General features: G+C 41.6%; 2 protein-coding genes across 2 annotated transcripts; one reads left to right on the top strand and one right to left on the bottom strand.

The window, feature by feature from the left end:
• Positions 1-1,007: 1,007 nt before the first annotated feature.
• On the top strand, positions 1,008-3,857 carry LOC135636248 (tetraspanin-7-like). The gene is made up of 2 exons (XM_065147887.1): positions 1,008-1,611; positions 3,312-3,857. The coding sequence occupies exons 1-2, from the start codon at positions 1,111-1,113 to the stop codon at positions 3,615-3,617; spliced, it is 807 nt and encodes a 268-aa protein (XP_065003959.1). The 5' UTR covers positions 1,008-1,110; the 3' UTR covers positions 3,618-3,857.
• Positions 3,858-5,763: 1,906 nt separating this feature from the next.
• Positions 5,764-13,720, bottom strand: LOC135637169 (preprotein translocase subunit SCY1, chloroplastic-like). The gene is made up of 8 exons (XM_065149673.1): positions 13,430-13,720; positions 11,662-11,831; positions 10,721-11,106; positions 8,734-9,033; positions 8,575-8,658; positions 7,259-7,382; positions 6,905-7,068; positions 5,764-6,277 (listed from the first exon to the last, which is right to left on the bottom strand). Exons 1-8 carry the CDS (start codon positions 13,642-13,644, stop codon positions 6,047-6,049), a joined length of 1,674 nt encoding a protein of 557 aa, XP_065005745.1. The 5' UTR covers positions 13,645-13,720; the 3' UTR covers positions 5,764-6,046.
• Positions 13,721-17,226: the final 3,506 nt, after the last annotated feature.

Here is a 17,226-nt window from a genome sequence, read left to right as displayed (position 1 = left end):
GGACAAAGCCTGAGGAACGATAGTGAAGTTGTCTTTCTTTTTAACGTCATTTTTGTACTAACAGCACGTTCGGTATCTTCCGTCGAGTCGACAGTACGAGGATAAATGAGATTAAATGTTCTACTTTCGTAACTATAAAGATGTCAATATAACTTTTTAAAATGTAGGGATCAAGCAAAGATAACTAACTACAAAAGATAATATAATTAGCATTGGATAACATGACTAATGATGAGCCTACACAATACATGTTCTTAGGCGTAAAGATCACGCGATTACGTAGAAAAAAATGGTAAGGCACGCGCGTAAGATGATCTCATACGTCTATCCTAGATCGATTTGCTATCAAAATTTTAATCCAATGGATATGATTGACGCATAGTCTACCATTTGATATGGAATTGACTAACAACATAGTCTACCATGTGATTAAGCCCCATACAATACCCATTTATAGTAGTAAAGATAATACGATTACGTGGCATCGCATGTGCTGTAAGTTGCGGGTATAGGATGATCTCGTGCACTTAATCACCCGAAGAGTGCTTAAGAAGATGTCTTCATGAGTTGACTAAATTTTTCGTCAAAAAGGCCAAAAGGAGATATTTTTATGGGGTTATTTAAGCTTTGTTAACGTGTAATTTACCGGACAAATGCCTTCAAATTAAGGTTTTTTATGGCTGAGTCGGTTACCCCTCTTTTACTAATTGCTTAATTTGACTTTAAGAGGTGATTGATGCATTTTAATTCTATTGTAACCAAAATTTGGATGACTTAGTCAAAGTCATTAATTATATATTTATATATATCATCAATGACTTTGACTAAAACATATATATATATATATATATATATATAATGGTGAAAATATATCGAAACACAATATTATTTGGTAAATAATGTCAATATGTTTTAGTTATAATTTCTATTGGTTTATAAGAAACCATATAATAATAATTCCCCTATAAATATTATTCCTCTTCCCCTTTGATGCTTGTTTCCCACACACTGTTCGCTCTGCCGTCGTCTCTCTCATCTTCGTCCCTTCGTCTCCCTCCCCAGTGCGTGCAGAAGAAGCGACGGCGAGAGACCGCAATCCGCCTGAGGAAGATGGTGCGGTTCAGCAACAGCCTCATCGGAGTGCTCAATGTCATCACTCTGGTGCTGTCGATCCCCATTATCGGCGGTGGCATCTGGCTGAGCCAGCGTGCCAATACCGACTGCGAGAAGTTCCTGGAGCGGCCCCTCGTCGCCCTCGGTGTCTTCCTCTTCCTTGTCTCCCTCGCCGGCTTCGTCGGCGCCTGCTGCCGCAACTCCTGCCTCCTCTGGCTGTACCTGGTCGTCATGTTCCTCCTCATCCTCCTCCTCGTCTGCTTCACCGTCTTCGCCTTCGTCGTCACCAACAAGGGCGCCGGAGAGGTCGTCTCCGGACGCGGGTTCAAGGAGTACCGCCTGGGGGACTACTCCGACTGGCTCCAGAGGAGGGTGGAGAAGGCCAGTAACTGGAGGAGGATCCGCAGCTGCTTGCAGCAGGGCAAGGTGTGCGAGAGCTTGCAGAACAAGAACCAGACTTGGGACCAATTCATCAAAGATAACCTCTCCCCTATACAGGTCGGTGCTTTGTGACGCTAAAAATCGCATCTTTTTGGCTTGCATTGGTCATCCCCTTTTCTTGTTTTCTCCCGCAAGGTTTTGGTTTTGAGAACTGAAAATGGCGTCTTTTTGGCTTTTGCTTGCGTTGCTTCTCCCGTTTGAGACGCTCTCCGACGATATTATGCTGTCAAGGTTCGATCTTCGAGAAGCATGTGTCCATGGGGCATGTAAATCGGTAGATGGTCTGCTCTTTTAAAAGTTTGGCCGTTGCAAATTGTCCTCTGGAGCAAAATTTTCTCTATAGCATATCTTCTTTTGACATTCAACTCCGCACATTGCTCTGATCTTCTTTACTGCCTGTGACATGTTGGCTTCTGTTTGGGCATCTACTCTCTCTATTTCTGTTGGTGGTGGTGCATCCTGTACGTGTAGTGTTTGTCTAAATTTTGCTTTTGGTAGCTAGCATGAATTCTTGAGATATGAGGAATCTCTTTTTTGTCAAATCTAATTGGTATGGAAGTTGGGTTCCTCAATTATAACCTCTGTCGTTTCTCTTGTCTTCTACGAGTTTTTGTGTTGTTTTGAGTTGCAACAGTTCTTTGAGTTTGATTAATGTGGCCCAAACCTGCTGCACTTAAGAGTGGGATTGTGTGATTCTTATGAAAGTTCAAGGTGTAGTGCAAGCCTAACCCTTTTGCTGGTATACTTGTTGTGTTAGTAATTTGTCATCATCATCATCATCGTCATAATCATTATCTTTTTCTGTATGAAATTTACGTTTCATATCTTCTGCTGCTGCCTTTTTGAGTTATAGACATATAGATAAGGAAGAATCTTATGTGGTGTAAGCTTTGTTGTTTTCCATGGCATTTTCTCAATACCAGACTTCAAACTTTGTGTCTTCTTTGTGAATCTTATTTGCAGCTTCAATTTTCATACTGCACTGGTTGCTTCTCCTCAGTAAACTATATTTGTGTTCTTTATTACATTAATATTTTTGTTCATACTGAAATGGTTGTCTTTTTGTGACAAAAACTCGAAATTATGCTGAAAGAAAATAATGACTACTTAAATATGTTTGTTGTGTGGTTTCTCCTAGTCCACATCTTGACCTCTGATTCATTACATTCATGTTCACCTTTTTCACAAGATGAATCTAAAATTACTTCTGAGCACTTCGATAGGCAAAATTTCCAAAGCACCACATTGAATCAACATGTGTACAGCTCGAGTGGTTTTAAGTGACTTTATTGTTTGAAATGATTGTCTTCTTCCATGTGTATCCCTTTCTTTATGAGCATGCAGGTCTTTCTGTATTACACTACTGTTGACCTTCTTTGTAAAGTCTGATTCCTTCAATACTGGTTAACAATCAACATAGAATGCTCCCAGTCCACAAAGAATATGGATAGTTGGCTGCAAGTAGCCATGCACAGATGAACTTGGTGCCTTGCTTGAACTCTCTTTTCAGATAGTGAAGATAGTTTGGTTTATGGCTAAACCTTTAAAATGGAACACCTGATCAAATTCATTCTGCAGATAAAATAGTATCTAAAAGCATAATGTTAGGGAGGAGAAACAGAAGTATGTACCACAACCTGTAATAGGTTATGCGAAAGTAGAAGTGTCGACGAGTAGCACTCTGGCAATGTATCATGTAGGCATTACTACTTGTATCTTGACTTTTATTGTGTTGTGTTTATCTCTTGTCGGTTCAGTCTGGATGCTGCAAACCTCCCAGTGCATGTAACTTCACCTACATGAGTGGAACTGCATGGAATAAACCTCCTGGCTTCAACTCATCTGATGTGCCGGACTGCAACACATGGCAAAGTGGCCAATCCACTCTTTGCTATGACTGCCAATCTTGCAAGGCAGGGGTTCTCGCCAACCTCAAGCATGACTGGAAGAAGGTTGCCGTAGCTAATATCATTTTCCTCATCTTCCTTGTTGTTGTCTACTCTATTGGATGCTGCGCCTTCAGGAACAACCGGGATGACAACCATCACCCCAGATATAAATGACACGCTAGGAAGGGCATCTGGCTTCTAGAGTTCATCTTTCCTCCCTCTTCTCTGTCTCTGTTATTGATTTCTTTTCTTTTTGTACATGGACTTTTCTCAGCTACTGGTCTTAGCTTAGGATGCATACTTATCTTGTATCAAGGGTCCTTGTCAAGTTAGGACATTCAGGATCTTACTTTAGCTGCTCATCAATTTGATGTATGAATGGTTGACTTGAGAACCCCTTGTTCTGTTGTGTTACTTCAGTATCGACGAATTATTTCAAGTAATCGTGATGTTTGCTTATTGTCGTTCATTGCTCGGTAACTCGAATGTCTAGTAGCTTATACTCATTGCTTTTTGTTTGTAACAAAAAACTTTCTTTGAGTAGGTAATGCGGTCATGAAAAGTTCCAAAACTTTAATAAATCAAAAGATTTAATTGCTGTTTATGATGCATATATGGTCTAGCAAATAAATTGGTTGCCCATATGATTTGGTGATTGGTTATGCATGAAGGCTTAAAATATCATAAGCAAAACTCAGCTTATTTTTTGGGAGAAGAAGTCACATTGACACTATTTGTTTCTTCCTCATCTTTCTTTTCTTAAGGAAAATAGTACTCCCACATTTATTGCAAGAGGAATACATACAGGATGTGTACAAACAAGTACAAGGTGAGAAAGAAAGATTCCAGATGTTGTATAAACAGGGGGCCACAGGACTGAGTTACACATGATGTGTGTCAAGTGTGGATCTCAAAAACTCAGCTCTGTTCTTCCATTGCTGGAATCCTCCAAGTCCACAGCTATTGCTTTGTTGCATCTCAAGTAAAAGAAAAGTGCAGAGAGGTAAGATCTGCAACATGGTTCATCTCAGACCAGTTTGCCAAGTACATGCTTCAATGCAGCTTTTTCCACTTCATGCTTAGCAGCAGTTCTTGTTCATGGAGTTGACCTCATGATGGGTTGGTTCATCTTCCAAGCAAGAAGCCATATTTGTAAGGAAGGGTTGGCCCACACCATGTTCCATCCCTGTCCCCTTGCCAAAACTGAAGGACATGGAGGTGAAGCCTTTGGTTAAAACCTTGAATGAGTTCAGGTAAAGTGAGAGGAACACTTTGTCCCACAATGTCCCATTAACATTGTGGGACAGGGAACTTTTTGGGATGGTGCCAATATGTCCTCCCATGGCTGTGTCAAGAGGTCTTGAGCCATAAAATGGTAGCCTTGAGCTACAACATTAGTAATTGATCCTTCACTTTGCTGATCTTTTTATTGAATGAGTGTGCTGTAGATCTGTACTGACTGCAGACACATCAAATGTCATTGTCTTGCTTGCACATGATCTTGTAGCTTATTGTTTTTTCCTAGGTGAGAAAGTTACATGAAGATTGGATCACAATGGGGAAGTATATGGAGTTAAAGCCACTGAAGTGTGTAGTAACTCCACTAGCACAAGCTGAGCAACAACTGATGATGCTTATGAATCATGAAGAACTAAGCATTGTGAAACAGTACTTTATGACAACTTTTTGTACATTCTATCTGTTGCTGAAAGATCTTTATCTGCCAAAGAATTCTGCTGGAACAATGTCTTACTTCATGGCAATTACAGTGATGCTTGATTAAATGGATATATTATTTAAGTATTAGACAGTGTGACTGACACTCTTGTTGGATTAGTTAGCAGATCTTATTTTGAAGGTTTCATCTCAATCATGAACTATGTATCCATGCTTTCTACTCTGACATCCCTTCTCACATGCAAGCTGGTTTGTTATCTCAAATAGAGGAAAAGTCATTGTATAAACATGAATTAAACACCAAACAGGAATAGAAATGGACTGATGCAAATTTAAAACTCATAACATGTTCTGATAAAGATATTTGATTAGGTTAAACAGTTCAGATAGGATACAATCCCAAATTAACTAATAAATGGAATCAAAATTATGGGGAATAGCACACTGTTCACACCCTAGTGACTAACATACTATTCACAATCTCAATATCTCTGTCAAATTAGGGGCAATAACATAATATCGCCAAAGTGCAGGAACCTCTGCATTAACTCCATTAGGATTTGTGTTTCGAGCACTCTTTAGTTACCTCAATAAACAGACATATCTGCAAGATTAAACATCACCGTTTACTGATTTACCAAGATGCAATCAACAAAGAACATATCATTAGTATTTTGATCATCACATAAAGAAAGAATGATTTAAGTTCAATTTTCTTCAGAAGATATCTACACTCTAGATACTTTATAGACCAACACGGTCAAATAACGGTGATAAGACGCAAACTTACAGCCTCTTGACCTCTAACAATTTTTTCTGTGGGGCATAATATATGCGTGTTAGTTCCCTTTTCAATAATGACAACATTGATAATTTGGTAGCACGGTGTGCTCGAAAAGAAGGTGCATGATTTTTGTCGATTACATTCAAGGGCCATACTGGTTGATGTCATAAAACTCGATGTTCTTGTACTTCTGCGATATGATTTCTGCCTGAACTTTTCTTGCAGTATCAGTTGCACATCCCACGAGAATTAGAATAGATGTACCAGCAAATCCACGGAAAGCAGTCAAGTGTGTCGTTTGTTCGATAACAGACGGGCCAGCTGCGAGCACTGCCAGAAAAGCTGAACCCAGTACTGATATCCGGCTAAGAACCTGCAGAAGCAATATATAAGCAAATTATATCAGCTATTATGGAGTTGCAAGTACCAATTCTGACTCTAGTTTATCAGTAGATACACTGGATCCATAAACCATTCTTCATCTATTTAGGGATTTCCAGGTAAAATTCAAAGTAATTAGCATTATACTATATCATTTGCAATACTTGCAATCACTTTGAATCTCTTAGTCTGTAACAGACTAAGAAAAACCCCATTGGGAAAGAATTCATATAATTAGATGTTAGAAGTGTAAAATCCCTGTCCTCACAAAATGGAGAGTATCCATTATCCAAAGCAGAAAGTACCTAACAGTCCACTTGACAAGTTCAAGCTGATATTACTGGACAAAAGCCCAGATGTCTTACTCTCAGAACACTATTAATATAACGAACATAAGTTGATACTTAAAAGGCTAAGTGCTACAGCAGAGAGCAGAGTACTGATTAAATATCAATCATGCCATGGGACAGAATAATGCTAGAATCTGTTTAGAAGTATGCAAGTATTATAAGGTTCAAGGTTTTGAATACCACTCTCAACACCATACTGGAATCTTATTAGACCAAAACATGCCATATGATACAGCATATTAACTCATAATAAAAATGAACATCCTTACTGTTTTAAGAAAAGCAGCTGTGCTTTTTCCAGGTCGAACAAGTGGTATTGAAGCCCCCTGGCGCTTCAACTGCTCGCTCACATCGTCAGGGTCCAATTGTAGAAAAGTATAATAATAATTGAAAAAAGCAATGAGTAGGACGTTAGTAGGAAGATATAAAGGACCTGCAAGATATATTCTTATTAGAAGTCTGAATTTAGAAAAGAAAAATCTATTGACGAAAACATGATGAAGCATTTTATTTACATGATTAAGGTAAAATATCCTTTTGACTTTGGTTATGATACATTAACATGATCTATTCTACATAATCCTCATCTGATCTTTTAGTGGCTAATCAGATAACAAGCTTACCTCCTGGGTTCAAAGCAACTGCAGCCTTTTTAAGAGCAGTTAAACCAGTGAAGCGTGCCAGAGTACCAGGTAAAGCCAAGGAAGAAGTTGAAAATATAATGGGCATCACTCCGGAGCTATTCACCTGCTTAAGAATATTAGTACACAGCCAATGCACTTTGCAAAATGAAGATGATAGCTTTACAGAAAAAAGAAAGAATTAAAGAAATACTGAACAATCATATAGATATTTTCAAGTAGAATTGAAGTAAACCCAACCAGCGCAAAAAAATAAAACCAACACTTTAAAGTAATTGAACAAGTCTTGCAGTTGCCTTCAAATTTGATCAGCAACTGCAAGTTTGTGTTGAAGTCAGCAGGTGCGTGGCAATAAGCAATAACGCTCATGTTTCTCGGGTCTTTGTGTTTAAGGGTGTTTTCAGGGATAGGAGTTGAACTTACTGGTCATGTCAAGGACCCCTGTGGTGTTCATTATTGGCTGACAATATTGTCATGGTTATCGAAAGTTTAGTTCGGATTACTTCTAAACTTATGAAGAATAGTCTTGGAAATTAAAAGTATTAAATTAAAACTAAATTCAAATATATGAAATGTAGTTTAAAACAAAAGAAATGAGGATACAATTAACATGAATGAACAACAAGTTTATGCAAGTAAAAGTCTTAAGTATCTTTAATTTATTATTCAACTGGATTGATGAAGATATTCTTCAGTAAAAGTCAAATGCTTAAAAAGAAGATGGATGTCAGAATTTATGTGATCATTGAGTTGTCCTTACATTGAAAGGAAATTTTTATAACAAACAAATATAAGTTCAAAATGCTTCCCAAACCATAATGTTGGGCAAATCATGTTGTTGGGTGGCGAAAAACAAGCACAAAGAATAGGGTAACTGAAATAAGACTATTGAGATTGATGTATGAAGTTATTATAAAAAAATAAGAATTATTCATTTCAAGAATAATTAGGTGTTACTTCATAGAGGATAAAATGTCATAAGATTGTCTATGATATGAACAGGTTCAAAAGAGACCTATAGATATTGTGATTAGACCGTATAACTCAATTATGATTAATGGTGTCAAGAGAGGTAAAGGGAAACATAAATAGATCTACTTAAGAACAATAAAAATAATGAATATTCTTCATTTATTAGAAAGATTGCATAACACAAAGCTCACTGGCAAGAAAAGATTCATGGAATGTTGTTGTTGTTGAAGACTATAACAGCAAATAACTAACACTGTATTGAAACTTGAAAGTATCAAGCAATATACTTGGAGCAGAATAATGGATCAACAAGAAATATAACAAACCTTAAAAGGAAGATATGCAGATTTTTGAAGGCCCCCACTTCTGTATCTTGAAGCATAGTTTAGTGGGATCTTCCTTTCTGCTTCCTAGAAACCATTTATCAAGCTTTTCTTAGCACATAAAAGATATGCTATAAATTAGATAAGCTGAAAAGCGTTTACCTGGACATACACAATACCAAGGACCAATAGGAAAAATGACAAGGTAATCGTAGCTAGTCCAACGTAATTTCCATCTTGAAATGCCTGTGCAATTGTTCTGCCAAATGATGCAGGCAAGTATGATATAATGCTGGTGAATATCAAAAGAGAGGTTCCATTTCCAAGTTTCAGGTCGGATATTCTTTCACCAATGTAAGTTGTAAATACTGAACCGAGTGTCAACAATACCACCGATGATAGAACCCATTCCGTACTGAAGTCATTGACATATGGGCGAAGGTAAACTACTTGCCCAATGGCCTTGTGATAAGAAATACAAAGGCTTCAGCATGTAATTAATAACAAATCCACAATAAATCATGCAATGTTGCTCACTGATCCACATTAAACATTAATTTCATGTAGCCAACCAGCAACATGGATAATGTAGTAGTCTGAACAACATACGAATGAAGCATAATCTCTAAATTGTGAAAGGTCATGCTGAAGCAAAATGATACTCGCAAAGTTTTCATTGTGGTAAAAAACTGCAGCAACAAGTGAAGATTAGTACCTCAACCATGAAAAGAAATGTCAATTTCCACTAAAGGAATATATATTATATAACTTGTATAATTTGTATATTTAGGGAGGAAACACAAAATTATTCCACTCAAAATCAAGTTATTTATACTCCATATGTTTTAAACACAACACTTGCAGAAACTTCAGGATAGCTAAATTCATTAACATTTAATAGACATGTTAAAAGAGAAAAACCAATCGAAACTCAAAGGCTTACACATTTTTTCCAGCGTTACACACCACCTAGAAAATCCATGACAATCAATCATTTTCATTAACCTATTTAATCCTTCTACACATTCTCTTACAGCAGCAAGGAGATGGATATAGTCTTCAAGGTTGGCCTTGTTGGTTATTGCATTAAAATAAATATCATGTCATTCTTTATCAGACATACAACAAATGTTTATTCCCTTTCAAAAGAACTTTGAGCTGATAATTGTCTTATTTTAAACTTAGCTTCTTTTTCTGTTAGACGAATACCCACTTTTTAAACATGGGATCACCAATTTAGCATTTATTAAGAGAAGTTATTAACATGTAGATAAATATGATATATAAGGATATATACTAGAAAAGCGTTTATTTGTTCTAATGGCATAAATCATTTGCAGTAGTTATCAAAGAATTAAATAACAAATTTGTTAAAGCATCCTGGTGCAGGGATGAACTGACATGGCATCTTGGTGTAATGTCCAAAATAATCATAAGAAAATTTACCAGCATGCAAAGTTCAATGTACTGTTGTAAAAGATGTTCATTAACACTAAACGAGTTTGATAAACAAGAAAAGTCTTTTATATGTGTATTGAGACTTGGAAGGAAGAATTAGCACATCGTAGAGACACGGTTGCATTGCAAGGGAAGCAATTAAGGATTAATTGAGATCATACTGTTGTATATACTATATAGCAGAATGAAGCCACAGTAGGTAGACAGATTTGGTGCTCTATTCAAATTTCTCAAAATAAAGAAAACCTTAGAACCTACAATGGAAATTGTGGGAGTTATTTTCTGGAGGCAAAAATGGCATTTTGTTATCTTCAATAAATCCAAAAGTCTGGCACCTAACAACAACGAGGTTTTGTGATTATGAACTGCAGGTATTGTGTGATAAAATAGGTACCTTATCTGATAATTTTGTTTATTGACATTTTCTCTTGATAACATGTCCTATTGAGAAAGAAGAAACAATGAAATCACAAAAAATTATTCCACTGTCTACAGTTCAGCTGGAAACATATTAGATACAGTGAGAATACCAAAATTATGATGAATTTCTCTACTTCAACTATGGCAACAAGCATTTGCTGATTATGGAGTAAGTTAGACATGAAAGAGTTCATGTAAAGAAAGATAAGTCAACTAAACCAAGATGAAATTGCTACTGAATCCATCAGTTCAAGGTTCCAGTGGCTCTCACCTGGAACACTGCAAAGCCTACAGAAGCATAGCGTGTATACTGAAGAACTTTCTTCCTTCCTGCTTCTCCTTCTCTTCTCTGGAGATCTTGTAGCTTTGGATAGATTTGTGTAAGAAGCTGAAAGACAATCTGTGCATTGATAAATGGAACAATACCTAGGGAGCAGACACCCAGTCTACCAATTCCACCACCAGAGAAGGAGTCCAAGGTGCTCAATAGACTGTTCTGATCCAAATTACCAACAAAAGCTTCTCGATTCACTCCACCTAGAGGTACATATACTCCAAGCCGAGATAAAGTTAAATATCCTAAAAGCTTTAGGAATTTCCCTGGAAGAGGGCCCTTAAAGAAGTCACCAATGTCAATAGAACTATCCTCAATTGCAGCTGGAGATATAAAAATAAGCAATTAGGTAAAGCAGAATTCTAAATTCACATGCTTAGACTTTAGAAGTTCAAGACCAGTGTATGATAAAATATTGCAACAAAAGAGTGTTTCGGAACAACTTGCTCAAATATCTATAACTGTTTTAGTATTTCCTTTTGCTCATTGACCATGTTCTTCTACATCCTGGAAGAACATCTATTTGGAAGAGAAAGACAGATAAAGGTTAAAAATGTTGACATAGGTTCTTTACCATTCTTCTTTCAGTCATTAGCACACTACAAATATCACAAAATCTGGATATATTTCTACAGGCAAAGGGTGTCTACGTAGAAATCAGAGATAAAATAACGCAAAAGGCTATATGCTGAGCTGAACTATACACGAGTTAAATCTGTTGCAACAGTCTAGAGTTAGTTACTTGTTCAACTGAAGAAAACAAAGCATTAAGTGTCTCTCTTTATAATCCAGTCAAGTACATCATCATTTTTTTTTTACTTTTAGTATAAAATAAACAATAGCTATGATAGAAAATTACTAATTAAGAAAAAAATAACCTGCCACTCCTCGTTTTGAGGAAGATTTATCCTTCTTTGAACTTGCTGTACTTTCAAATGTTTGGGAAAAGAAATCAAGAACACTTTCCCACAAAGCACCAAGGCCCAAAGAGCTCTCCTTGTTCAAACCCAACGGATCAAAGACAGAGAAATCAGATGGTTGGATGCACCTGAAAAGAGCTCTGATTAGCTGGATAGAACAAAGCTACAAAGACCCAACAAAATAAATCAGATATATTAGGTTCCAATTGGCTGCAAAGTTCCAACCCAGTGCACAAGTAGACCCTTGAATTAACATGATATAACTATCATCATTAAAACAACAACAACAACAACAGCAAATGAGAGCTTGCTTGACTGCTTATCTAAAAAAACTTCACAGTAAAAAAAAACAGAAGTGATTTCCGATTATGTATTACCAAGGTATAAGGAGGTTCAGTGAGGTTGCACCCTCACACGTTTTGCCTGAGAGACTATATCTATACGTCAAGCTTCGGCACTTAGGTGAAAAGGAGCAACCTACCATGAGGACAAAGCTCACACACTACACTAATTCTGAACCAAAATATGGACAAATCACCATATCACAACACAAGTAGAACAGGACCTTATATGGCTTGGACCATGGCAAGCCCAGCTGTTGGTACAAGCTAAATGGTACTCTAGAATAGAACTGCATATCCTCAAGCAAATAAGAAAACTGAGACATTCATGCACAACGTTTCCTTTCAAGGCAAATAATAGCAACAAAAAGCAAGTGGCTTTTCTTGCATGGTACAAAGAATATATTTGCCTTTTTAAGGCATGTTTGAAGGCCTTCATCTAATATCCTCGGTGAGCTATAACCCTCTCACTATTTGAGTTCATGGAGGAGAAGAATGTGAAAAGTTGGAGGCATTTGGATCATATCCAATTAGAATATTTGCGTGCAAACCATTCAAATATGAATTTGTTCCAAGATGATTTGATCCATCACATTGCTCTATGGACAAAAATAAAAATATCCCAATTATATTGTCACTACTTATATTTGCGTTTTATCATCAAATTGGACCTTACCAGCAAAGGATTGCTAAAGTTTATTCGAGGTTTTAGGTGCATCCTTGCTTGCAATTCCTGAGAGGCTGAGATATCCTCATTGGTTAGAAACATTGATAAAAAGGTACAAGAAAGGTTAACAAATTGAAGACTAATTCAAGATCATTATTATTCTTCTCCCAAGACACAGAGATTATACGACAAGAAATTGAAGACTAATTCAAGATCACTCCAATGCAACATAAGTTAAATTTGTAGATTATTAAACAGGAACCTTCAAGAAACCCAGAATAATGTGGATGGTATTTTGCAGCTAGAGGTGGATGTATGGGTACAAAAAGTACCACATCTGATTTCAGTGACGCTTACAAGATTTTGGGGCAAAATCTCATGCATATAATTTGATGTTTCAGAAGCGAATTGAACATCAAGAACTTTCTATCAACAAACAAAATCAAAAGGAAAATATAAGTATGAGTAAAATGGACAAATTCATCAAGCAACACATCAGAACGGAAACAAGACGGCAACTTTTTCGAACTTCCACGAAAACCAAGTTCCAGGACTGCAGCTTTATCAAACTTCCATGCAAAGCTAAGAAAATATAGCCATCAGATGCTTCGATAATCATCTAAATTCGACCTCAAACAACTGGACGAAGAAATAGCGGCGCAAAATCAGAGCTTCAACAATCAAGGAAAGAATCCGCAATGAAAACGAATTGGGTCACCTGGAGCCGTCGCTGAAGTTCAAACGGAGAGTGTCCCAGGGAACGCTTCGCCGTCGGGGCTCCGCGTCCGCCGCTCCGGAGGAGGAAGCCCTACAGGGACCGCCCCGGGACCTCGCGAAGGCGAGGGAAGCCGCTGGAGAGCGGGCGGAAGGGAAGGTGGAGAAGGGAATGCCATGGGAAGGGGCGCTCAGTAGCTCCCGCGCGGATAAGAGCATCGCGTCGCCGATACTACCGTTCGTCTCCCTCGAAATAGAGTTTCCCCGGGCCAACGCTATCTTCTCACACGGGCCATAGAAAAGAAGGCATCACTGTAGGAGAACGAAGGGGAGGGAAGGGGGCATGTGATGAACGGTCGTGATCTTATCCCTCTCACTCTCTCTCAATACTAAGTTTGATTGATTTCGCGTCTAGTTTGACTTCAATTTGGTCAATCATCCCTTTACTCGATGCCATCTCTTAAGTCCTGCCTATAATTGGCTCAGATTTCGAGTCAACTCGGTGATCGACTCGGTCACTGAATCGATCATGAGTCGCACATGTTTTGGATCTGCTTCACTTATAGATCCGTTTGAAGTCGGTGTCGGATCGCACATGTTTCGGATCTGCTTCACTTGAAGATCCGTTTCCAGTTGAACTAAACGACTGCCTTTCCCGACGCGACTTATGTATCTCCTCAGTCTCCCCTTCGTCTCTTTCTCTCTCTCTCGTCTTCCTTCCTCGATCTCTCTCCCACTCGACGTGTTTGGCGTCGCCGTCCGCGGTCAATCCTCCTCTGTGCCCTCCTCTCTCTCTCTATCTCTCTTCGGGCAAAGATGAAGCGGCCGGTGAAGTTCATCGCCGACCCTAGGGCACGGCGCACCGCGTTCAAGAAGAGGAGGGCCTGCTTCGTCAAGAAGGCCTCCGAGCTGTCCACCCTCTGCCCCACCGACGTCGCCGCCATCTCCTTCGCTCCACGCGATGGACCGGAAAGAGGTGGTCCGCATTATCCGCCGCCTCCCTAAGTACGGCCACGGCGCCGCTCCCGGCATCAAGAAAACGCCGAAGATCGAGCCCCCGGAGGAGGTTGCCGTCGACCAGGCGTGGGACGACGAGGGAGCGCTTTGAACGGTCGTGAGGTCCCTGCTGGAACCAGAGATCCTGGCCCTGAGAAATAGCGGAACTAAGCTACCGGAGTAATCGAGCCCCCATCGCATCCTAGGGCTTCAAGACCCTCCTCCTCCTGCCGCGGCAATCGCCGACGATGCCTCCGATCCCACTGTCATGAGGATTCACGAGCTCCGGAGTATGCCCTATCCCTTCCACAGGGACGATGAGGCCTCCTTCGCTGAGTTGCTGTACCTGATGCAACAAGCGTAGATCAGCAATATCTGCAATAACTTCTTCAGCTACAAGGAAAAATGGTTTTTTTTTTCTTTTTATTTGTGAAAAAGGTGGATACACAGTCAAAATCTGTCTTCTGATTTCATGAACAAGAAAATCGTTTAATGGAGGTGAAGTCCTATAATATTATGAGAAAAATGAGACCACAAAAAGTATTACTAAATGTTCTCTTTCTTAAGGATCAATTTTCCATTGGTTTGGACTGGCCATGCCTTATGCATCTTGATAAGAGTAAAAATGGCGATGTAACACGCCATGACGTCAGCCATGCCTGAGCAACACACTGCCCGAGGAAGTCGGCATTAACGCCTAACTCAGGCTTAGTTCTTCACGCCACGCCAACCCCAGGTCAGACGCTATCAGCCTGCCTCCTGCAAGCAGCCACATCAGGTAACATCAAAACTCATCTATAAATACCCCAGAGTTCTAAACGAACAAAGGGGGGGAACACAAGCACAACGCACTTGGAGGCATCTCTTCCTCCAAAACCCTCTCCACATCGCTAACTTGATCGTCGGAGGGGTCGGGTCGAGCTCCCGGCCTGACTTGTGTGCAGGTCCGAGACGGTGTCGCCTCTTCCCGGCGCTGCGGTGGAGCTTTCTGCCGACCCGACCTGCCGACCCGAGCCGCCGACCCAACCTCCCGACCTGAACCACTCTTCCCGGCGCTGAGGCGGAGCTTTCTCCCGACCCAACCTGTCGACCCGACTTGCCGACCCGACCTCCCGACCCGAACCACCGTGCTCGGCCTTCGGGAGACCCCGAGGGACGGAGCCCGAGATCCCCGACATTCGGACCCCTGAACCGAGCCGCGACGGCCCCGAGGCCACGGCTTAAACAGATGCCCCCCGCATCATTTTGGTGCTAGAAGGAGGGGCCCGAATGTCGAGGGATCCTCAGACTGGTCCCGACGAACTCCCTGCCAAGGGATCATTCTTAGCAGGGGCGCAGGCCGTGCGTCCCTTGCGTGACGGGCCGTGGGCTGACGACTTCCCCGCGACCTCTGAACGCTACTGGCGTTCATTCGACAACCCGAATCTGCTTCCGCCCGAGGGCGCTCCGAGCGTCCCCTCGCCGGTGTCATCCTAGGCCTTTCACGACCTCGCTCGTCAAGTCCGAGCTCTGACGGATATGGTGCAAACCATCATCTCGCTCGTCTCCCAACCGACACCCCCACTTATGACTCAGCCGCTACGACAACAAGAGCCGCCCGCTCGGGCCCACATGACGCTTCTGGAGCCTTCCACTTCTCCTCGGGTCAGACCGACCCCACTCGGGGATCCAGTAAGGATAGACCCGAGCGGCCGCCCGGAGCCCGAGGTATTATCTCCAGAGTCAACGGGCTCCCTGCGAGCCCAACTATACTTTCTTAGTCGGCGACTCGACGAACTAAAGAAGGAGTTTCGCAACTCAGAGGGAGAGCTCGGGATGGACACACACCGAGGATCTCCGTTCGCACCAGAGATACGAGATCACGCCGTTCCCCCGAACTTCTAGCTCCCTTCTTTGGATGCATACGACGGCTCCACTGACCCAGCGGACCATGTCGCCGCTTTCCGTGCCCATTCGGCACTGTACGGAACGTCTGACGCTTTAATGTGCAGGGCGTTTCCCACGACCCTGAGGGGTCCGGCCCGCACATTGTGCAGCGGCCTGAAGATCGGAGCGATCACTTCCTTCGGCCAACTCGCCAAGGATTTCGAGCTCCACTTCGCAGCCCATGCCCGGCCGAAGCCCTCCGCGGCACTGCTCCTCGGTTTCAAACAAAGAGAGGATGAGCCCCTCTCACATTTCGTGGATCGCTTTGCCACGCAAATCCGGAGCTTACCGGACACTCACCCCTCTCTGTTAGTGTAGGCGTTCATGGTAGGCTTGCGACCTTCCAGATTCTGTTGGTCCCTCGTAGAGCGACCCCCCACCACAGTACCAGATATGCTCCAGCGAGCCAACCGGTACGTCACGGCGGAGGCTTGGGTGACCGCAAGGAAGAGGAGTGACTCTGGGCGACGAGCCCCGTAGCAGCGGTCAAGCACCCGCGGTTGCTATCCGGTGTAATCCTCGTGCAAGGAATCTAGCCCCTTCCTTAGTCTCTTCCAAGCAAAGGCTCAATGTTTACCTGACCGCCTCTTGGCTCACGGTTAGCTTCGGTCTAACCTCCCTCTTTTTTGCATTCGCACGGCTCGGTCGTAGACGGTCGAGTCCACCTCAGCGCGGCTTACCCGCCTGAGCCATGTCCCTCGGTCGCAGTCTGCCCGAGTTCACCTCAGAGCGGCCTGCCCGCCTGAGCGGGGTCGCTCGGTCGCAGCCTGCCTGCGCCGAGCTTCTCGGCTATACACTGCCGAGTTCACCTCAGCGCAGCCTGCCCGCCTGAGTTGTCTCTCGGCCCGAGCCACTTCCCTCGGCCGCAGCCTGCCTGCG

Source organism: Musa acuminata, chromosome BXJ3-4, assembly GCF_036884655.1.
Source record: "Musa acuminata AAA Group cultivar baxijiao chromosome BXJ3-4, Cavendish_Baxijiao_AAA, whole genome shotgun sequence".
NCBI lineage: Eukaryota > Viridiplantae > Streptophyta > Magnoliopsida > Zingiberales > Musaceae > Musa > Musa acuminata.
This window is presented reverse-complemented; position numbering and strand designations above follow the sequence as displayed.

Bases quoted from the DNA above. Each gene is read 5' to 3' on its own strand.
- LOC135636248 (XM_065147887.1), top strand. From the start codon at position 1,111: ATGGTGCGGTTCAGCAACAGCCTCATCGGAGTGCTCAATGTCATCACT. The intron at 1,612-3,311 runs GTCGGTGCTTTG...TTGTCGGTTCAG, and splicing joins ATAACCTCTCCCCTATACAG to TCTGGATGCTGCAAACCTCC.
- LOC135637169 (XM_065149673.1), bottom strand. From the start codon at position 13,644: ATGCTCTTATCCGCGCGGGAGCTACTGAGCGCCCCTTCCCATGGCATT. The intron at 11,107-11,661 runs GTTATTTTTTTC...TTATATCTCCAG, and splicing joins CTCAAAACGAGGAGTGGCAG to CTGCAATTGAGGATAGTTCT. The intron at 6,278-6,904 runs GTAAGGATGTTC...TTGCTTCTGCAG, and splicing joins CAGCTGCTTTTCTTAAAACA to GTTCTTAGCCGGATATCAGT.